Below are 24,071 nucleotides of genomic sequence, written 5' to 3'. Positions count from 1 at the left end.
ATTCACTACCTTCAAAAAGTGCACTATGCATTATGGAAATGGATAGATAGGGAGGATTCTTTGTAACTGGTAATTGCTCATAATTATTTCGAAATCAGAAGCCCCTTTTTAGTGGACATGGAGAGTTTGAAAGAGTTATAAGTGTACAAGATTAGAAATCTTACTTGGGCTCAACCCAGCTCACTTTCCAACTGTGCAATTTTGGGTCATCTTAATCTGTTCTCTTAATCTGCATACAAGGCTGATGAAAAGGAGATTTTAATGATAATTTAGGATACAATGGTATAATGCACATTAGAGTATCCCCTGAACTGTGAAGTACTTTGAATTGTATAATATACTTGTAAAGAGCAAGGTTCAGATGTGCAGTCCAAATTCAGATCCTAGCTCTACCACCTAGTAGGTGCATGACCTTGGGAAATCTCTCTAACCTATGTCTCTCAGTTTACTCTAAATCAAGTGAGCATGATAATAGCAACTTTACATTTTTAGAGAGTAAACAGTATAATATACATAAAATATTGAGCACAAGGTCTGGCATCTAGTAAATACTCAATATATGTGAATTATTATGTTTTTTATCATTGCCTTTTATTGGTGTGATATCAATGACTGTATTTTATTGTTATACATATATTTCTAAATTGAAGGCAAAGGTCTTGCTTTATTTATACCCATGACATCTCAAGTATTGAACATGGGTACATCCAGGGCCAAAGAAATATTTTGTTATGTTATATGATATGATATGATATGATATATATGTGTATATATATATATACATATACATACACACATACATACACACGTATGTATATGTGTATATATATATATATATATATATATGCATTTCTTTTGTTCTTTTTCTGGAAAAGATCAAGACCATTGGATATATATTCATTTCAGATGAGAATAGTATTTGAAGAAGATAGCATTTTAGAAAGGATAGGAATGAACTTTTTAAAAATCTGAATAGAGGTCTCTCCCACTGACATCCAAGGAAAGAAGATCGCAAATTTCTTTCATTAGACACAATAATTTGATCCGTGTGTTTGGATATTATCCTAAAATGGCACATAATACAGATATCCCAGCTCTCAATCTGCTTCTATGAAGTAAAGAGGTTTAGACATTCCAAAATACATCTATTCCTCCCTTATGAGGATGACAAAATGTCAGTGCTGTCCATTTTCACAAAGGTCAGGGTGTTGCCATGAAAACCACAGACTGGTAAGTAAAAAGGAGCTGTCTGATCACGTTAATTATGTGATTGCTTTCCTGTGGATGAAGGAATTCTAAATTAAAAAGATGATAAGCTATAAATTATGTATCAAATGCATTTTATGAAAGCATAGCAAAAGAAAGATGCTTTAAAGCAATCCACAATTTATTTTACTTTCCTGAGCAACTGTTGCTCACAGTGGTAAACTCTTCAATGCAGAATGGCTAGAAAAATCAATTTGCTTCTATAATAAAAAGGCCATTTGTCTACTTGTAGAATCCATGTGACATTGTTAGGCCCCTTATAAATGATCACTCTGGACAATGCCTGTGGTTTACTCCCTAATTACTCCCTAATTACACCACTGATTGTGTATCACTGAATATGCCTTATCCTGTAGAAATAGACACTACTGCCATTTTAATAAACATTTTGACATAAAGTGAAGCTGGCTCTTTCACGCTTTGTCAAGAGCAAAATGAAACAATCAGTGAACACAATGTTCCATCAACAGATCAAGGCCACATGTTCTTTAGGGCAAATGAGGTTTAATTAACAGATCTGTTAGTAGGTAACTAACTGGTCAATTAAAAAATAGGAAGAGGGTTTTTTTTTTATAACACATGAATACTTTATTAACAAATACGCTACCAATGCATGATTGCATTTTATGGTCCCTTCTGCCAGTCTGTAGAAGTATAGAATGATACAATAAAAATATGAGCCTAATTTTTAAAAAAACAGAAAAACTCATATAATGCCATTGATTGGAATGATACATAACTCATTCTGAGTGAATATGTGAGTGTGAACAGAGTTTAATAGCATTTTATTAATATGGTTTTACATTGCATTTTATTCCTAAGCAAGGATATTTCTGCTTAAATGTCAACTAAATATATTTTGTTTACAAGTATTATTTAGACAGACTTGGTGAAAGTGGACTTCTTATGTTTCCTTTATAGTGGACTGTAATTCATACTAAACGCATTTTAGATGCAGACATTTGAACTGCCTGTCATTTTATTATTTCTACTTCACGTATTTAAATTACCAGTATATTTCATGTTGTACATAGCACCTTTCTTTAAAGTGCAATGTTAAAAAAATAAAGAAGATAGCAGGAAAGGAAAAATGAAGGGAGGGAAATCAGAGGGGGAGATGAACCATGAGAGACTATGGACTCTGAGAAACAAACTGAGGGTTCTAGAGGGGAGGGGGTGGGGGGATGGGTTAGCCTAGTGATGGGTATTAAGAGGGCATGTTCTGCATGGGACACTGGGTGTTATACGCAAACAATGAATCATGGAACACTACATCAAAAACTAATGATGTAAAAAAAAAACTAATGATGTAATGTATGGTGATTAACATAATAAAATAAAATTAAAAAAACAAAGTGCAATGATATGCTTCACATTTCACGTCTTTTTAATCTAGTCATCACTCAGAGAACATGTCTAAAATTTGGGAAGTTCTGACGTATTTGCCTGTCAGGCATTTGAGGGCAGCCCAGTGTCCTTAGTTCTGTGGTGTCCCTGCAAACGCTGTCACGTCCCCTTTTTCTAATGCTTTCATCCTGATCCTAAGCTATTGCTTAGGCTGACTTCCACCCAACAGGTCTTCCTAGGCCCTAATCGCTTAGTCAAAGATGTATTTGAAAGGCAGACACAATACGATTTGAGAATTGTGAGATGAATTCACTCATCAAAAAATACCTTTCTCGCAGTTTATCTCAGGAGCCTGAAATCTCATTATGCATACTTCATTCCATTGAGAGGCTGTGTGTTTTCTATAAAGGACCTGGGTTCTACAGTCAGAAATGACCTATGTTCAACACCTTACTACGCTTCTTAGAAACTCTGAGGCCTACTAGTTACTTATGCTTTCTAAAGCTCAAGTTTCTCATCTGCAAAATGAGTATATTCACAGTAGTACCTACTTCAAATGGTGTTCTGAGGATTCAGTGAAGTTCTCATTTTTAAAGTGTTTAGCCCAGGGGCGCCTGGTGGCTCAGTTGGTTAAGTGTTTGACTTTGTCTCAGGTTATGATCTCAGGGTCCTGGCGTCGAGCCCAGAGAGGACCCCCCACATCAAGCCCTGCATGGAGCTCCCCGCTCAGGAGGGAGTCTGCTTGTCCCTCTCCCTCTGCCCCTGGCCCTGCTTGTGCTCTCTCTCTCTCTCTCTCAAATAAATAAAATCTTAAAAAAAAAAAGTGTTTAGCCCAGCAACTGGAATATAAAAAGCACTCCAAACATCTTAGATTTTTGTGTTTTTTTTTTTTTTTTTGTAAGTAGGTATTCAATGTTATGTGCTCTGTAATTTACTTTGAATCTTCAGCATACGGTAAAGCTTTGTTTCTTAAATTTTGTGTGGTTAGATAACGTGTTGTTACTTTTGAGGCTGCATGCTGACATCCATGCTTTCTCTGTGATTTTGTTATGCTGTAATAAAATTAAAAATAAATGCTTCACCATAAACAATGTGATCTATGTTTGTGTGCTGTAAGTTTTAATGTATATCCTAGGGTTACCATTAATATTTAAACTATGCCACTCAGACCCCAGATGTGGTTAAGTAGTATTTTGAAGACTCAAACCCTGGGTGCACCCTTCTCAGGAAGATAGGATAAGTATAATTATGTTGAGCTGCACGAGAGGATTTTTAACATAGCATAACATTGGAAGTGGTTTCTTTGGTGAAATGAATACTCTTCAAGCTATGTGCCTTGGTTGGAATAGGGTGAGGCCTCACTCCGCTTTTGTGACTGGAATATAAGACTGGTAAATGGGACCTAACATCCTAACACTCCTTGGAGTGGTGTTCTCAGAGTAGGGGAGAATGTTGTGTTCTATCATTGACAGAGGGCGTGGTCACATGATCCAACTAAAATGTTACCTGAATCCCTCTGGAATATTTTAAGACCTGCCTTTAATGATTCTTTCATGCAAAACCCTTGTCAAAGAGTATAACTGAATTCAGAATCACTGAGAAGTATCCATTTATGATATATAACATTGTACAGCATGCTGCAAGCCTTATACTGGATTTTGAATCTGAGATTGTAAGCTTAAATCAGAATGTGGCTCTAGGAAATAAGCAAGTACCTTTGGGGCCCATTTCCCTCTCTATAAAATGAAAAGTATTAGGTAATCGAGAAGTGTCTTCAATATTTAGAAACTATGCCAGTAAATCAGACATTTAGAAATATTTTAAAAATGTTTTACAAAGTAGGTGTCTGGGGACCTGCCCCAATAATCTTTTATTTTAAAAATAGATATTAATAATTCATAAATATCCCCAAATTACATCACCAAAATTCCAGTTGTAATGATTTTCTAAATTTATTTAATCTCTTTCCTAACTTCACTGATATGTCACAATGAAGGATGAGAAATTGATTATGAAAATTAATGGGGTCCTTTTACTAATAAAATATATTCGTTTGTAAGCATATTCTTTAGGGAAACTTCTTCGCACTAATGGTAATTCTAATTTCTATTTTGGAGCTCTTGAAAGAAATAGCTTTGATGTAAAACATTCTAAACTGTAAAATGAAACCCACATACTACAAACAAAATTAAATCACTAAAATAATTGTTCTAGCTGATGCCAAAAGATTTAGGATTCTAGAGCTTCTGCTCCACAAGAGCAAAAGGGTGAGCAAACTATTAAGTCTATGGATCTAGTCTCCATGGCTATTTTTATTCATTTTTCTGTTCCTCAGCTGATAATGGTAAATTGGTAGTGTCATCTACAAACATAAAGTTCTGAAGTGTGATCATAATTACATAAATAGTACATATAATGTTACTTCCCACAATTCTCTTCTCCTATAGGCAAAAGATCCGGAGTGAGTTTTGGTAGTATAGCTTTAAATAATATATCCTAATTTATATTCCACCCTTAAATAAAAATTTGATGGAGACATTTATTGTTCATCAGTTAATGACTATATTGTCATAAGTCTTTCTTTAACTGTAGTAAATTATTGATAGTTATAGTTTTAAATGCAAATTATAGGGGCGCCTGGGTGGCTCAGTTGGTTAAGCGACTGCCTTCGGCTCAGGTCATGATCCTGGAGTCCCGGGATCGAGTCCCACATAGGGCTCCCTGCTGAGCGGGGAGTCTGCTTCTCCCTCTGACCTTCTTCCCTCTCATGCTCTCTTTCTACCATTCTCGCTCTCTCTCAATAAATAAATAAAAATCTTTATAAAAAATAAATGCAAATTACGAAATTAACTAATGGTGTTCAGTCCTCATTAGATTAGAGAAACTTATATTTAGTGATTTAAAATTCAATAGTTCCAATGTCCCCATTGTTTGCATTTTAAAAGGATGAAGAGTATTGGAAGCATAGGTTGGGTATTCTTTCGTATGTCTCATTGACTTGTTCTCATCTTAATGTAATTCAGGAATTTCAAAAAGTGTTTATCCTCGTCAAATAAAGAAAATACTCAACACATAGAATAGTAATTATACAATAGCTATTAACTCTGTTAAACTATAACCTGTAAGGTAGAAACTTTGTTTTGATTTTTGGGGGAAAGAAGGGCATTTTAAGATGAATAACTGGAGGAAAACTATGAATCCAATGTTATTTCCATAATTACAGAGATTTAATTTTATGTGAGAAAATTCTAATTACAAACACGATTAATGTTTATTGAACTATTTTAGAAAATAGGACATTAATTTAATGCAGCAAATCTTTGCATTTATGTCCTCCCAAAAAAATAAATAGCAGAAACACTGATACAATTCATGCTTCTCAAAACAACTTATAACTTACTAAGAAGGCCAACTAAAACCATTTCAAATATTCCCTATCACTCCTTTAAATGATCTTATTGCAAAGAGAATTAGTGTAAATGTTACTTTCTACAAATCTCTCTCTCTCTCCCCCTCCATTCCACCCTTCCTCTCTCCCTCCCTCAATCCACAATCCTTTCACTTGAAGGAAAATAATAGTTGCTTCCATTATCAAAATCCATGCATCATTATTAAAGTAGCTGGGACAACTATAATCTTTCACAAGCCTCTTCATGCTGATGAAGAGGTATTAAATGCCCTAAAGATGCTGCAAATACATACGTCTTCCCCTGGATATTCCCTTGTTCCACACAAACTGAGGAGCTCTTTTCCCTTGATTTCCATTGACCACTCTTTTTCTCATTTTCTTCATCGTTTTTGCTTTTTTCCAACATTTCCTTGGGTATCTTTTATCTTTGCTTTATAATCTCTCCTTGGGTAAGATCATCTCCTTCTAATTAATGCAACTGCTTGTGAAATCCATGTTTTACTCATGACCTTTCTCCTGGTCATCAAACTTGATTTTTTAATTGGTCACCAGAAACACAAGGATGTCTTACCAGCCCCTCAGCTATAAATAGTCCCAAATCAATTTGCCCTCTTAAATCTCTCCCACAACCAAAGATCTTTCACTCAGAACATGGCATTACCATATTCTAAACAACTTGGTTATAACATTTTGGAATCACAAAAGCACAATATACTTTGGAAGGGATAGAAGAACTTATAGAAGCAAATAGTTTTCCACTATGTGTGTTTAATACCATTTGCACATATATGTGTGTGAATTTGGGTCAGAATCTTTACCCTAATATAATCTTACATAGAAGTCCTAATATAAGAGAGATATAGGCTTAGCTCTGAATGAAGTTGAAAAAAAAAAAAAAAAAGCAGGGGGTAAACTCTCTCTGGTTATTTACTGTCCCTCTGCAGTGCAGTAGCCCTTGAAAATATTTCTCCCAAATCCCTAGTTGTCATTAGAACACTACTTAAAAACCACTTACCCAGTTGATCCCTTTATTCTACCAATGAAAAATTTTGAGTTGCAGACAGACCTAAGGTCATAAAGCTATTAAGTGGTAAAAATGGGTCTAGCCCTAAGTCCATGGCCCTAAGTCCATGAGCTCTGGACATGCTCATAACATACACTGCCTGAGGTCAGTCAGGCTCTCTTACACTGACTGGAGACCATTGGCCACTGACTAACCTGCCTTAATGGGAGAGGTTATGAGTGCTCCTCAGTGCCTCATCTGATTCCTATCAATCTCTTCAGCTGAATAAATAGTCCTCCCCTCACCCCTCCAATCTGTACTTTTTTTTTTAAATGTTCCTTTTTTCCATTCTTTTTCCTCAAACTCTTCCTTAAAAATATTCCCAAGCTATAATGGAGAGATAAGGAATCTAAGATGCAAAGAGGCTTCCTGACTCCTCAGATGACATTCCTGAGTGAAGCTCCTTCTTTTTCTATTACCTAAGCCTTCTGTTATCTTTCCTTATCTCAGGACACATCGACAGAGGATTGCCTATCCCCATCCCCACTGCCTTATCACTTCCTAATAAAATTTTTCTGTGCTCTCTCTCTCTCACATTATCTCTAAATGAAACTGTTTCATTTCTCCACCATTCCTTCTCTGTCTCTTTTTGGAACTCTGAAGATTCATCCAATGACTAGGCCCCCAAACACCAATCTGATCATACTGCCCCCTTGATAAAATTCTTCCATCATTCTTGATTGAGTGAATGAGATCTAATTATATTCATTTTCTTCTAAGATCTAGTGACATATAATCCTTATTTTTAATCTAGCTCAGATGCCACCTGCTCCTGTTATTAAAGTTTTTCAAGTGTATTTCCACTAGGATATCAAATCAATTGTGAATGAGATCCTAACCATTTGTATTTCTTCCTATATCTCCTTTCCTATAGTGGTTGTTGAATAAAACTTTTTTGGATTGAATGTGCGCTATGTTTCATGAATTAATCCCAGAATTGCAGGTTGACAGCTATACTTAATTTCTCTTTGCCCTATTAGGACACTTGACTTTATTCCTGCTTACACTGTCAGTTGACCTTGCCTCTCAAATTTAAATTTCCAAGCCTCCATCTTCCTCCACCCAGGGCAGTTTCTTTAGGCTGAGAAACTGTGAAATAAAGGTCAGATATACCAGATGGAAGGGAAAAATACTGATGATGAGCCATAAATACTGTGTACATTCCTTGTGGTGGTGTTCCTATTTCCACTAAGAAAACTTCAGAAATTTCAGGAGGTTTCTGTAAAGGTCTTTGCCTTAATTTTGTGTAATTTAGCAATTTCTCTCTTAGGTCATTCATCACATTTTAATATGGTACTTGGTAAGCCTTATGAAGGTACCTTCAACCTTAAAAATATTCAAGCTTGGGTTTTTGACTATTTGAATGGTTGTTGTCAAAGACAACACAGAATTAAACATAAGTCCAAATGCTACAATCTCTATTAATGCTACCTGAAACTAAATGACAATAATAAGAGGGAATGCAAATAATAATATTTGATATGGACAACTGATATTTTCTTAAACTTACTTAAGAGTGAGTATAAACATCTTCAGAAAACTTTGCTATTTCTACTACTTTTATTATCTTAAACATACAATCTAAATAAAAGCCATAGTAGTTATACGAACACAGATTTACGAACACAGATTCCAGACAAGTTCCCTAGCCACTCCTAACACTTCTAGATTGTTGCATTTACATGTCTCCTTTGCAGAAAACCTGCATCAGCCACTGAACAGTGCAAGATTCACATAAGTGAGAAGAAATAATTCCAAATTATTAAATAATTTTTAAAATGAAAACTTTTAATTTAAAGAGTAAAACTTACTTTCAAATAAGCAATGTTAAGCATAAAATATTCTTCTTTTTAAAATTTACTATACCTAAATATGAATTCTATAGCCATGCCCACCATACAGGCTACCAGTAAGACCATCCTTCACTGAAAGCACAGATGAAAGGAATTAGGTATCTCTATGAGTATGCATAGCCCAATATTTCCTAAGGAACGTTCTGTGTATGAGGTGATTAAAAACAGTATGTTGCAGTTCAGTGTCTCTCTCAGAAATTCACGAAGTACAACAGCAAGTTAAGGCTCTAAGTACCACAGTAAAGATATATGCTAGCCACATTTAGTTCCAGTCCCAACGCTGTAAGAGAAGAGAACAGTCAATGAGAAGAAATTGGGAAAGGCTGTAGAAGAGCTAATTCACTGTTTTTTAAAGCAACAGTCTCCCTACTGACACACTGCTCAGAATGCAATGCTTCTTTCTGGCCCATATCAAGGACAGATATAATATCCCTTCCAATAAGCACCAGAGTCAACTGAGAGAGGAAGCTTCAGCACGGAGAGTAAATTTAGTCTGTAAAAACCAGTCCTGCCTGAGGCCAGTGTGAAAAGTAGCCAATCAGCCATTCAGAAAAAAGGAAACTGACTCCATAATCAGGAGACTCTGAAGTTCAGAGTGTGCCTCATTTTTTTAAAGTTATGTTTTTTTCATTGTCTCCTCATCCATTCAAAGAAAAATTTTTTTAAAAGGTAGACATGGATGGAACTAGAGGGTATTATGCTAAGCAAAATAAGTCAATCAGAGAAAGAGATGTATCATGTGATCTCACTGATATGAGGAATTCTTAATCCCAGGAAACAAACTGAGGTTGCTGGAGTGTTGGGGGGTGGGAGGGATGGGGTGGCTGGGTGATGGACACTGGGGAGGGTATGTGCTATGGTGAGTGCTATGAATTGTGTAAGACTGATGAATCACAGACCTGTACCTCTGAAACAAATAATACATTATAGGTTAAAAAAAAAAAAAAGTAGGAAGGGAAAAATGAAGGGGGGGGAAATCGGAGGGGGAGACGAACCATGAGAGACTATGGACTCTAGAAACAAACTGAGGGTTTTAGAGGGAGGGTCATGGGGAGCTGGGTTAGCCTGCTGATGGGTATTAAGCAGGGCACGTATTGAATGGAGCACTGGGTGTTATACACAAACAATGAATCATGGAACGCTACATCAAAAACTAATGATGTAATGTATGGTGATTAACATAACATAATAAAATTAAATTAAAAAAAAGAACTATATTGAAAGTTAGTCGCCCAGCCCAGAGATGGAGGGGGGTGGGAGGGATGGGGTGGCTCGGTGACGGATTTTGGGGAGAGTATATACTATGGTGAGTGCTGTGTCTTGTGTGAGACTGATGAATCACAGATCTGTACCCCTGAAACAAATACTACATTATATATTAATTAAAAAAATTAAAAAGAAATAAAATGTAGAAACAGATACAAGATAGGTGGAAGAGTTCACAAGCAGAATAGAATGGCAGCAGAAAATATTGTATGTTAGGAATGAGACTTGAGCAATTTCAAGTAATCTCAGGAGACCCTGATGTATAATTCTAGAACTCGGACCACTCTAGCAGACAACGATCAGCTTAACAAGGGACTCAATAAGATATACAAATGAATGAGTAATAGAGAAAGACTGAGATTCTCTGTCAATCGATAGAAAATATATTAGTGGTTGTATATACGAATAACAGTTATTTGTGGGTTTAACTGAGTTTCCTAATATGTCCACAGAGTTCAGTTTTGTTATTATTTTAATTCTTAATAGAGTTCCAAAATCTAGGTTAGAGATTAGCACACCATGGCCTGTGGACAAACTATGGCCCACCCCCTAATTTTGTAAATAAAGTTTTATTGGAATATAGCCATGCTCATTCATTTTATTGTCTGTGGCAGCTTTCCCACTGTAACAGCAGAGTAGAATAGTAGCAACAGAAACCACATAGCCTACAAAGCCGAAAATATTTACTATCTGGCCCTTTACAGAAAAAGATGGCTGGCCTCTGTTCTTCACCATTAATTTAGACGTTATGGATTGAACTTCATAATTTTGGAGTCAAGGAAGAAAATGCTTTTTTCTGGGTCCAGTAGTTTAGGAAGCAATTACATAACTTTTGACTGCATGGAAGCTTCCTCTGATCAAAGCACTGTCAGATCTTACATGTGTGGGTCTTACTTACGGCTTCCTGTTACATAAAAGGATCTATCATTCACCTATAGTCATTCTACAGAACTTCAGTAGAATTTCAGGAGTTGCTATTCTTCCTTAACTGGAAAAGGGCAAAGAGCAAATCAGTGAATTAGACTTAAATCATTTTTCTTTTGCCTTCCAGCTCATTAACTATTCTTATTAGTTGTGTACCATCTCCCTATGTTATCAAGAACTTTTATTTCACTGATGTGAATACTTGTACAGACATTTGTTAATCATCACAATTATAGTAACCAGTCAGGTACTCAGCAGCAAAGCTAAAATTTCAAACTGCTTTTCTCAATTGGTCACCTCTGTGCACCTATGCTTATGTTGTTGCCTCTGGTTTAATTCCCTAAGTCTAGTTCAATATTCTGCATACAAAATGCTCCTGTATTCTAACAACCAAGGAAAAAAATAATCAGATCTGTATTGAGTCTTCTGCTCTATTTGCCCACCAGATGTCTCACCTTGGGAATTCCACCCAGTCTCACAGTTTATATTTTTGAGCATGATGCAGACGCTTCCAAGTTTCCTATAAACCTCTAAGTTTGTCAGGTCATGCAGAGGAGAACATGCAAGCTAACAAGTACGTAAAGACTTTGCCACAGAACAACACTGGAGGAAGCAATGGAATATTTTTCAGCAAACCTTCTGAAAATTAAATATCTACAATAACAATTATATTTGTTCAAATGAATAACAATCAGGTGAAAATAATTTAAGGGTTGATTTTAAGTGTTGCTGAAATTTTAAGCTTAAATTCACATGCATTTTTCAGCGTGGAAGATTTTCATTTAACAAAATTGAATTGTAACAATGAGATTTTCAGTAGATTTATTTTTAACTGATAAGTTACTGTAAATTAATTAGTTAATTCCATTAATATAACTTGCTTATATTAATATCAATTGACATGAATCCTATAGTAAAAGCAGAACATGAAGAATCATGTAATATCCCTGGGACTTTCTTCATCCTGTAGATTTTGCCAACTGTCCCCTCCCTCCACTGTCTCTATCACAATGCTACTTCCATCAAGATTTAACTCAAATGTCATTTTCCTCTGAAACTTTCCTCGGCCAATATTGAAGAAGACATCCCCAATTACTACAGAAGTCTGATCAAATTTCAGTACAGCTTCCTTCCCACTATATACTGGGCCTAATTTCTATGTCATCTGATAACTTAGGTAGCAAAGTCCTAATGAGTAAGGCCCATTTGTCCATCATCATATGACATGGAACCAGAAACAGAGCAATAATGCAGTAGAAGAATCTGCCAGAAACATGGATTTTGAATCAACAAAACAAATACTTACAATAAAATAATTTGAATGTTTACAGAGTTAGGAGAAAAAAAAAGCTAATGTTGAATTAATGTGGAAATAAGATATAATCTATCATCACATATCATAGTTTGTATTATTCAACCAAATGTATGAGACAAACTCCAAAATACATGTAGCCTTTCTCTTCAGTATTTCTAAAATCAAATCATTATGTTTTAAAAATACTAATAATTCTGTAAACTAGGATTTACCTGGATTTACTCAGGATTACCTTCCTGAGATATTTTATATTTCAGTTTTAAAAGTCCTCAAAAGTATATCTAGAGATGTGGCTGTCATTTAAAAAAAAAAAGGTTTTCTAACTGTATTAGGCATAAGTGCCTTATGGGGCCTCACTCTCATCTTAATAAATTTCTTATATGTCTCTTAAACATCGGAGCAACTAGGATTCAATGTAAGATTTTGTATGACAAACAAAAGGTTTAGGATTTTTTTTTTTTTTAAGTTTAGGATGTCACCCTAAATAGCATACATTTAACATATAGAAAATGTCTAACACATAAGAAAATTACTGACCACTTGGTCAATCCCAAATTCCCTAAAATAGTACTAATAGAACTAGCAAAATCCAGAATCTAAGAGGTCCCCATATATTTACTTATATCTTAACAGTAGTTTCTTTCTCTTTGACTTTACTCGTCCAATCTGTGGGAATTTCCTCTGAATCCTCTTGTGTGGTTCACAGAATTAATGGAGTCCGAGATTTTCCTCCATGTTATAGTCTGTTCATTCTCACTGTTCAAACTCTACCCCCAGGAATATCTCTGTATTTCATATTAAAGCACTGCTTTAAGTGTAGTCTTCTACTATGTGAGGATGAAAATAATTTTTTCAATACCAGTTGGATCACACAATCTCAGATCTATAAATCTTTATATCATAATCTGGTATTCCATTCTACTGTAATCAAAACAGAACATCAAAGCTAGATTTGGCATAAAGATAAAATATGTGATTGCCTTCAGTGACTCATCCTTTAGGTTAAACATCTTCTCTAGGCCTTTCTATCGGAATAAAATCCCCTGCTCAGACCACCAGTCCCATGACCATGCCACCTATGCAGACTCACTTGGAAGGGTCCTGCGCTTAAATTAATGCTTTGATGTTGCCATCATGAAATTCTTAGCAAGGTATGAACAAGGGGTCTGCTTCATATTTTCACTGGATACCACAAATGATGGAGCCATTCCTGTCCTTAAGAGTGATAACATCTTAAATTACAGTATAAATTGGTATGCTGAACAACTTTTCTTAAAGTCAGTAGGGAATTACAAGAGCAGGAAGAGAGATGCCAAATGCCTAGGTTTCAGAGGGAATAGGAGGAAAGAAAACCTAGAAAGGAAAGTTATGTGAATAAATTAGCTCATTTCTTTATTTAATCATTACCTTTGTGTACCTTCAAAGTACCATGTATTGTTCCAATGCAGAGATTACAACAATGAGCAATACTGACAAAGACCCGGGCTTTAGGGAGCTTCCACTCCAAGGAGGAGACAGATAATAACCAGGTTTGTCTAAGATGGGTGGGGGGCAGCAAAGGGGAGTGTTTTGAAAGAGGACTTCATATTATCTCTTTTATCTCTAGTGTTGCTACTTTTGGTAACCAGATAGAATAATAATCATTTAAGAAACTTTACTTATTACAAGTAAACTTTTATTACTAAGAGGCATTTCTCGAATATATTCTGCTTTTCTGATCATCTTTTGGCATTTTTCTTTTAGGATTTTTAGAAAGTTCATGAATCAAGGCTAATTATCTTCTCTGCCATTTACAGTACAGTTTGAAGTGGGTAACGTAAGTCGTATATTAACTAATTTTGTAGATATATAATGCTCCTTTCTTCTGTCCATTCTATGCTTCCTCTTTCGTCTAAGTTTAATGTTGTATGAACCGTGCTATCATCAGACAAGCCTGTTTCGAAAGCAGCCTGAATTTTTTGGATCTGGGTTTGTGTCACTGGTTCTGAAAACAACAGCAATGACAAGGAAACAAAAACATGCAAACAAGCAAACAAATAAAGCAATGCTCATAATTCTGGAAAATCGTCTCTCACACATAAGGACAGATAATCCTGGATCTTACAAAATTGTTGTCACTCCGACAGGAGATACCACTGTGGGATATCACCTAGCACACTAATGTAGGCAATCAATGGATACTTGTGGACTGAATGAAAAATTCAATGAATGATGACCAAGCACATCAAGAGCTTTCTATTAGATATCCTAAAATAAGTCCATCACCTGGTGCTAGCACTGATTTGGAAATGAAGGTTAGATAATAGTTATTAGTCAAATAATAATAATAATTATTAATTATTATTATTTCTCCTAGAAAGGGATTTCTGTCCAAACACAAGTAACTCTCATCACTCTAACCTCCTTTTGCATTAATGGTAGCTGATAAAAATGGACTATCTTTTAGAAATAATACAGAATGTGAAAAGTAAGCACATTTGGTCAGCCTGAAGAATGGACCTATATCCCTTAAGGAGTAAAATCAATCCAGCATGCACTGCAACTTAGAATCATGAGAAGATACAAAATCACAGGTCAATCTGTTATTGGACGAAAGTCAAAATGCCACCTGACTGGAAAGGAAAAGCCGTTTAAATGTTCTCAAAACAGTATGTCTGCTGGCTACATGTGTGCTCTATGTTTTCAACACATATTATTCACCCTCGAATTATATAAAAATCCTAAATTGAAATTCAGTCTGGTAACAAGCTGGCAAAACAAATAAAGCTATTTTGGTGTTGTCTGGATGCACACTGATTGCAGCTCACAGAATCACAGGCTTTAAAACACCCTAAGAGGTAAGCTAGCATGTCCTCCCATGCCATAATCCTGTAATTTACCTCATCTATACATTTCATTTAGAGAAAATGGATAACATTTTTCATTTCTAACTTTAAAAGAAGGAATTTCACTCCAATATATTTTTTTTATTTAATCATTCTCATTATGAAGAGACTGAGATTCTTCAGAAAGTTATTTCTGATTACAAGTTTAACACCTTTATTGCTGGTTTTCATTGGTGGAAAATACACTTCTTATAAATCTGTATTTTTTCCTTAGGATTAAATATTTTGTTTAACATTTCCAAAATTTGTCTTAGCTCTTTAGGCATTTGTTGTTTAACTTTATTAATTAATATAATTTTAGAGTCTATAGAGGTTTCCTAGTTAATTAAAAAAAACTGTTGTTATTTAATCTGGAAGCCGATACCTATCATAGTCAATGTTACTACTTTAATTTTCAGTATTTCTATAAAATCTCATGTAACTCTAAATCAAAGTAGAAATCACAAAAATAGAAATCTCATGTAAATCTAAATCAAAATAAAAATATCACTTTTAATGTGATATTTATTGGGCATTCAGAATGTTAGATTTTGGTTTTAGGAAACTTAAAGAATAAGAATGGCCTTAGCCTGGCTGAAGACCTTTGTTTGCTAAACATGAAGAAGTCATTCCGAGCGTGAACATCTTCTGCATCACAAACATGCTTCTTACCTGTGCTGCTGGATATATTAACATCAATACTGATATCAGATATTCCTCCTCCCTTCAGAGATGCTACACATGTGTATGTCCCAAAATCCGTGAACTTTAAATCAATGATGTCCAAGTTTGTCGTTCCCGGGGAGACATCCGGATCAGTCTGTGTAATAACCATCCGTTCAGAACTTCTTAACGGGCGACCATTTTTAAACCAACTAAATGTTAACTCCTCAGAAGGAACAGCTTCTACTTGGCAAGATATTTTCACCTCACGCCCAATCTGGATGTTGTCATCTTTGTGATAAGGATCTGGTGTGATCCAAAATCGTCCTTTTTTTAATGCTAAAACATAAAAATTCCATACGTAGTTAGTGTTACTTCCATAATGTTAAGGATTCATTCACTTAGGTAATCATCTCTGAGCTGAAACAAAGTAAAACAAAAGGAAATAAAATGTATATATGTTTCTTTGTTATTTCCAAGTAGGGTGCATGTCAATAAACCTCATTCAAATAATCTGGAAATATCTGAATACCTAAGTCACTTAGAGACTCCAAACAGTGATTTTTATAAATTGGGTAATATCTTCCAGTGACATAAAAGATGCTTTAAGTCTATATGTGATACTTAAACATTGTTGCCATTGAATTTTGAACAAATGATGCAACTTGTTTATATAACATCAAGTATTAGAGTTAAAAGTAATAATATGGATCATTAAGCCCAATTTGATATCTATGCCATCCCTTAATGATGGCACAATTTTTCAGACAACTCAAATATTGCACAAATGTCAGTTTAAAGAAAATACTTCTACAATTTTATCTACATGCTGACCAAAACTAGTTTGGTAAGAATTGAGTCAGTTCACATTCATAATGCATTTTCATAGACTGAAATAATTTGAATTGAAAAAGAAAATTGTTTTCAAAACATTTGCTGTGACTGTTCTATTCCACTATACATAGATGTTTCCAGTTGAAACTGTTTGCTGGCTCTCTCGTGCAGATGGCCAGAGGAACCTCTCGGCAGATGGTTTGGAAAACATGCTGTGTCTGTATCCTAACAGTGCTTTCTGGGTGCAAGGTCCGTACTGTTCTCACAGCCTGGGTCAGCAGTGATGACTACCAGAGGCTTCTGGAGAAGCATCTACTGGTCTCCTAAGGGTACCAGTTCTGAACTTTGAGTGATACCGTGGGATTCAATAAACAATAGGGTTTGTTCCTTTTCCTGGCAGTGATTCATAGACACACATTCTTCTCCTTACTAATATCCTATTCATTTCCCTTTCCCTTCATATCACTTTATGTCCTTATGGGACAATATGTAGCATACGTGTGGCAACATAATTATTAGAATAAAATACTGACCATTCACTTTTACCATCAAACCATATATAAATGACACTAGCAAAAATGACGTGAATTTAGAAGGCCCATGGATAGTGGAGGCCTTCTAACTGCATTCTGGGTAACCTTTGCTGAGTTTAACCTGATTTTCCTTAGTTCATTCCATTAAGGCCAGGAAATACCATGGAAATCTATAGAACTATGTAAGAATGCACCAGAGCTTAATACAGTTTTAATCTTAAAAATTTTTGCTTTTAATTTTTTTTTGCTCATCAGCCCCAAATATTTTCATCTGCTTTTTTGTTTGCATTTTAGTGAGGAGAGATAAATGAATATCAAAAATGATATTTATATCTTTCTTTTCATTCAAGAAAAATTTACAGGGCTCCTGTTCATGACTAGGTACTAGATAAGGCCCTTATTACACACGATGAACAAAGTAGATATAACCCTTACCCTCATATATTGGTACAGCCAATTGTGTACTCATCGATTACAGTCCAGTTTACCCATCCAACATTTATGATACCCATGTCTAGAAAAACCACACTCTACATAGTATATATTAGAAGTGTGAAGAAATTTGATTGTCAGAGAATCCTTTAAAATATTGTTTAGAAGGGGTGCCTGGCTGGCTCAGTTGGTGGAGCATGAGACTCTTGATCTCAGAGTTGTGACTTCTAGCCCCACATTGCATGTAGAGATTACTTAAAAATCTTAAAAAATATATTGTTTAGAAAAGGTGTGAAGCTTCAATCTTAATGAAAACACCAAAAAACAAATATTTAAATCACATTCTCCTACTGTTATTTGTTACATTTTTCCACAATAAAATGCAATTTATGAACCTAATTTATTCCTAACCATGTCTTTATTAGTACATGACTGTAAGATGAAATTAGGAGAAATTATGTCATTCTAATATCCAGTGCCATACATTTATATTTTTATTGGCACTGAAATAAGACTTTGTATCTAGGATGATAAATGTGCTGAAAATGCCTAATATTGGTATATTATATTTGGTATATAATATTGTGCACATGTAATTCAGATGATTAAATTTCTGTAGCACATTGCACACATGTAATTCAAATGCAATTGTTTAAGATTTTATTTATTTACTTGAGAGAGAGAGAGCATGTGAGAGAGTGAGCACAAGCTGGGGGAGAGGCAGAAGCAGACTCCCTGCTGAACAGAGAGCCTGATGTGGGGTTCCATCCAGGACCCTGAGATCATGACCTGAGCCAAAGGCAGATGCTTAACTGACTGAGTCACCCAGTCAGCCCTGCAATTAAAATTCTATAACACAAAGTAAACCATATCATATAATATTTTTTCTTTTTTTTTAACAGTCCTAAAAAAATAGTATGTCAAGGAGCAGTTACTTTTGCTAGCACCATAATACTCAAATGAGTTTCCTCTTACTTTCCCATTTCTATTTCTATAGAAAAATGATATGCCTAAATAAAAATTTTAAACAGACAATTCTTAATTTTCAAAGTTTAAATGTATATATTAATTTATTAATAGCTTCATATGGAGGTACAGTTAGAATAAATTTCATTCCAAAATTATGTCAGTGGCCATACACAAACAAAAATTCTGATGTTTCAGTGACTACCATTTATTTACTAGGCAGTTACTATTGTTTAGCTCTGTTCCCTGCATAATAACATATTAAACTGATACTGCTATTGAGAGAACTGAAAACTCATTAGATTAGATAGACTTAACAAAAACAATCCAAAACCTCAGATTTAAAAAAAAACAACATAAAATCCCAATATATATTACGTGTTAAAAACTGCTTTATTCATGGAAAATAACTTTTAAAATCCAAAGTAAAAAAAATTTAAAGATTATAAATCTAATGATTAATAAATAAAATTCAATATGATATACAACTATATTTTTTATAAAAAGCAATATAATCAAGTGGGCTTTTAAAATGAAGTCATTGCTACAAATATTTTTCTCAGTATCAGACCACTCTATAACTTGGCCAGTGTCAATAGCATCGGTCTTCCAAATGACAGATTCTAAAAAAGGAAAAGAGGGACAAGTCAGTCTGGCAAGTGTGCTAAAGTTAAGGAACATCAGGATAAGTAGCATGGATCATTTGACTGGAGAGCCATCTCACTGAGCTTGTTTTATGTTACCCTATAACAGAATACCTACTTTCGCATACAGAACAGAAATGTTCTAAGGAAAAAGAAATCCCGCGTTTGTGTGTGTGCGCACGCGCATGTGCGTGCGTGCACGTCACCATCTCTAGTAAGTGCGGACAGTTAAATTTATTTGATTTTCTAACTTCGGCTCCTCAGAAAACTAAAAGCGTGGCTCTGTAAACTAAGCACAGGTACATTAAGATCATGAAACCTAATTCTAGTTTTTCATTTCTATGTGGTCCAACATAGAAAATCTAATTTTTATGGGTCAAGTGCATCATTTATAAAAATAAGAGGTGATAGTATTAGGCTCCCTCTGAGACCCATTGTGAAAAACAGCTTATTAGCAATAGTGTAGAGCTTTGAAAATATAAAGTGTTTAATATAGTTAATCAACTGGGAAGCAGGTTTCTTCATTTATAATTAAACACTCTCTTTTTCAGCGAACAATTTACAGTAGTTCATGCAATGTTAAAAGTCATTTGCTGCTAACCAGTTAAGATTTCAAATGCTTAAAATCAATCTGCGATTAGTACCAGAGTATAACAAGAATCCAATAGACATAACAAGACTCTATAGAACTAAAGAAATTCTACGGAAAAAGAAAGGAGAAATCCCTTCCCCCAAATGCAATTTCTTAGTCTGACTATTGAAAATCCCCTAACACCAGCCTGAGAGAACATTAGATTTAGCTTAATGTATCATAAATTGTGATGGATGAACCTCAAAAGGTACTTGTTTAGTCTGGCAGTTCATGTAAAGAACTGGCATCAAGCTGAGCCTCTATTTTGGATCAGTTTAGAAACACTGCCATATACCCCATGGCTCCAGTTTTTTAATATTGTGAGAACTGAATACAAACTTGGCCCACGTTCACTTTTGACAAGTTACTTGTGAGGATATTCTAGCCACTGCAAAGATCTGGGTGGGGCTTGCTGCTGACCTTTCCCTAGAGGTAAAAGTGTATTTTTGCCGATGAATGTCTACAGTTCTGAAGAAGACTTCCATTATTTAAAATTAGATTACTTCTTGAGTTTATCTTTGAAAGAGAGACTACTGGCTTTGGAGAAGTCTACGCCTGTGGCTTCCAGGAATATAAGCTCAATACAGATGAAGACAAAGAGGAGACATGAGACTGTATCCTGCCTGTAACTATAGACTTAAAATTATTAAATGCACTGATTGATTGTCAAATGTTCTACAAGTATACAGCACACAGTAGTTCCATAATAAAATATAATTTGTAGATAGAAAAAAAAGTGATATTAAATTAAATGACATTAAACATGTTTTAAATTTTAATGAGGAAGCATCTCTTTGCATATATGAAATATCAGGTGTCAGCTTTTTAACCTCTGCTAAGAATCTCTTTTAGGAGGATGATGAGACACAGAGTGACCACTGTCCACTCTTCTAAGTAGTTAAAGTAGTTAAAAATCTCCAAGTATACCAATTCTTATAATATCAGTAGGATTCTGGACAACACGAAAACTGGCAAAATTTTGCTGACAGAAATGGATCTAGAAATCATTAATCATGTCATCAGACAAATAAAAAAATTGATTTTCTACTTATTTTCTGTTTAAGACAATAAAATATTTAAGTGGAAAACGAGTATTTGCCAGTCCCACATGATGCCAAATGAATAAACAGTTGGGAATATATTACATCGTCAAAGCAACTTAAGAAATAGCAAATGATAGTATATATAATGTCTTATTATAATTAGATGTCTGTCTTTCTTTTCGAGGAGACTGTGAATACCTAGGGGTGGGGTCATGCCTTATTCTTCTTTATTGTTCCAAATTTTGAAGCTGGTTCCTTGGTAGAGTTGGTATTCAAGAGCTTTTGTCAAATTTAATTAAAGCTGACATTTCAAAGCATTAACTTTACAAATTCCAATTGTTCCTATTCAGTACGATATGTCCATGTTAACTCTTTGTTTGGTGGTCCTGTGTTCTGACATGCCTCGGGGCAGAAATAGGATAGAGGAAAGAGAAGAGATTTGATGTCCTCTAAGGTTCAGGGCTTTTGTTGTGGGAGCAGAATGATACTTGATGAATAAACAGTATTAATATAGGGATGTATGTAAGGAAGGGGATTCTGTACAGAAAAACTCAGGAGACCTCATCCCATCATGGCCACTGACTAGCTAGTTATGTATCCTAGTCATATAATGTGTCAGGGACGTCAGCTATTGAATGTAATATCTGTTACTCATCTCTCTTTTGTAAGGAGCCTGAATTTCATGCAAAATGGCTTATTTACATGCTTTAGAGTTCAGTTGATAATCATTTCTAAGGAAAGATGAAAGAATGAAGAAAATTGACATCTAAGCACAGTTATATTATCTGAAATAGTATTGGCCAAAACATTTCAGAAAATGGTCAAGAGGGATCATGTTAAAAGAAAGCACAACAAATAAAGCTTGGGGGCTGACTGTATGAATAAAAGTTTGCTTTCCTGCAGAACTCCTCAGAGCTTTGAACATGGTAACATGCACACTGCAATACTCCTAGACAGGGTCTTAGCATATATTTTTAAAAACCTTTATTTATGGACCATCTTTCAGGACCAGTATCTCACAGAATAAAGTAAGATAATCTATAAATTGATGAGAATCACTGAAAAGACTCTAAAATCAGATTCCATTCTTGATGTTTCAGGAATTTCCATTATGAGCATCACAAAATAATTGACAAGATGTGATTCTTTTGTGAAAATAAAATTTATGACTGGAAAACTAAAGGAAAGGGAAATATCTTTAAGCTCAGATGTATCTAATGGCACACTGAGGTTATAAAACATATTTCAGAGCCAGGTCATAAACCTATCTGCACCAACAGCAGTGTGTCATCTCTTTCCTTTCCCAGCCAACCAGCATTTTTAAAAATTTAATATATCAGTTTGTTCCTATCTTGGAAATGCACATTTTGGAATATGCAAATAACATTAAAAAGGAATTAAGTGTACTAGCTTCTATACAATTTGCAATTATTGATATAAATTAGTAAGGCTTAATCTAGCTCACTTGCTTGAGGAAATAACAATATTTACTTATTTACACTTTACGTTGTTATAAAAAACACTTAAAATGTTATTATAAGAAGTAAAGCTTCTAGAGGATGGACAGGAGTGGGGAGGCCTTTTTTTTGGTATATATTATTAGGAAAATTCGTATACTCACTTCCTTTTATCTAACAACTCCAATTGCCAATCTGTAGTCTGAATGAAATTTCATTAATAATGCAAGAACAACAACAACAAAATCATTACACCCATTTTCTGAAAGTACTTTAAAATAGTACCCCTGATCATCTGAATGAAGAATGAGATGAAGGAAGTTGGGGTTCTATTTAATTATGAAGTAGCAAGGCTCTATTTATTTTATGAATTTACTCAAAGGTAATTACTATAGTTAATCATTCAAATTGTTTAAGCAAAGTATGGTTGAATTTTAATTGTCTTTTAAATGTCCTTGCTCAATAAAATAACTGCAGGTAAGTATTTTGGGTAGGAATTAAAAGTAAGAAAGGATCTTTTAGATAGGTACAAATTTTGCTTTTTGATATAAACCCTACTTTCAGAAAAGGGAAAAGAAGTGGACTCAAATAATATCATATCATTATGATTTTGCCATTCTTATCATTTCAGACCTAAATTATCAATTACCAATTATCAATCAATTACTATACAATGTCCTAAATAAACACAAACATTTTCATACAATAGCTACAACACAAATGGTATTTGACAGCATGATGTCTTTGCACCAGTTATCTGAATAAGAGAATATTACGCAGCACAACTTACCTCCCTATGATGTCACAAATTAGCAGGTAGAGTTTACCTTTCCTATCAAATTTAATAATACCCTTTCACTATGAGAAATAAGAATGTATCCAGGGTGAATTATATTTTTTGTTAGTTTTTAAAGACCCGGGACTAGAAATAGTTATCAAATGAAGTGCAGCTTTGAAAGGCCTGTGCTAAATACAGTTCTTTTGAAGTTGTTTTGAAAATAGTACATCCTTTAATATTTATGGAATCGATCACCTAGCAGTAAAAACTGGATGAAAACAATGAGACTAACTGAAACTAAAAATCTTTCTTTACCTTTCTTGTTTTCCTTATTTTATGTCTCAAAGCTGGGGCCTTTTCCCTTTCTAAACTCATTCTGCCCATCTGCCAACCTCTCTCACTAAACCCTGATGCCCAGCATTCTTTTGGTTATCCACTTGCTTTTGAAATTTCAGTATTTTCTGTTCCATATGCTATTTAATCTTAGAGTAGAAAATTATTTAGGTCACATCTAAACTTAGAAAAATTTTCTTAACCCTAATAGTCCGTCAAACTCTTTGTGGCATATTTCTTAAAAAAAAAAAAAAAAAAGTGAAACACCAGTTACTCTCACTGTTTCATCTTGCACTCATTCACCTGGCCAGTTCACACACGGGTTTTACTGGTGCTATTACAGCATTGAAGACCCAAAGGTTAGCAATAACCTCTTAACCAATGAACATAATGATTTTTTCCAGTTCTCTTCCATTTTTATGTATCACTTACATTTTGTACTTCCTATCA

General features: G+C 34.6%; 1 protein-coding gene across 2 annotated transcripts in view; it reads right to left on the bottom strand.

Moving 5' to 3' along the window:
• Positions 1-24,071, bottom strand: part of MDGA2 (MAM domain containing glycosylphosphatidylinositol anchor 2) — an 805,991-nt gene that overhangs the window by 210,043 nt on the left and 571,877 nt on the right. For both annotated transcript variants that reach the window (XM_027570414.2, XM_027570415.2), the window contains one exon: positions 15,980-16,309. In XM_027570414.2, the coding sequence (XP_027426215.1) occupies positions 15,980-16,309 (330 nt within the window). The remainder of the gene's footprint in view (positions 1-15,979; positions 16,310-24,071) is intronic.

The sequence above is a fragment of the Zalophus californianus genome, chromosome 6 (genome assembly GCF_009762305.2).
Source record: "Zalophus californianus isolate mZalCal1 chromosome 6, mZalCal1.pri.v2, whole genome shotgun sequence".
Classification (NCBI taxonomy): domain Eukaryota; kingdom Metazoa; phylum Chordata; class Mammalia; order Carnivora; family Otariidae; genus Zalophus; species Zalophus californianus.
The sequence above is the reverse complement of the archived record's forward strand: the minus strand, read 5'-3'. Positions and strand labels throughout refer to the sequence as shown.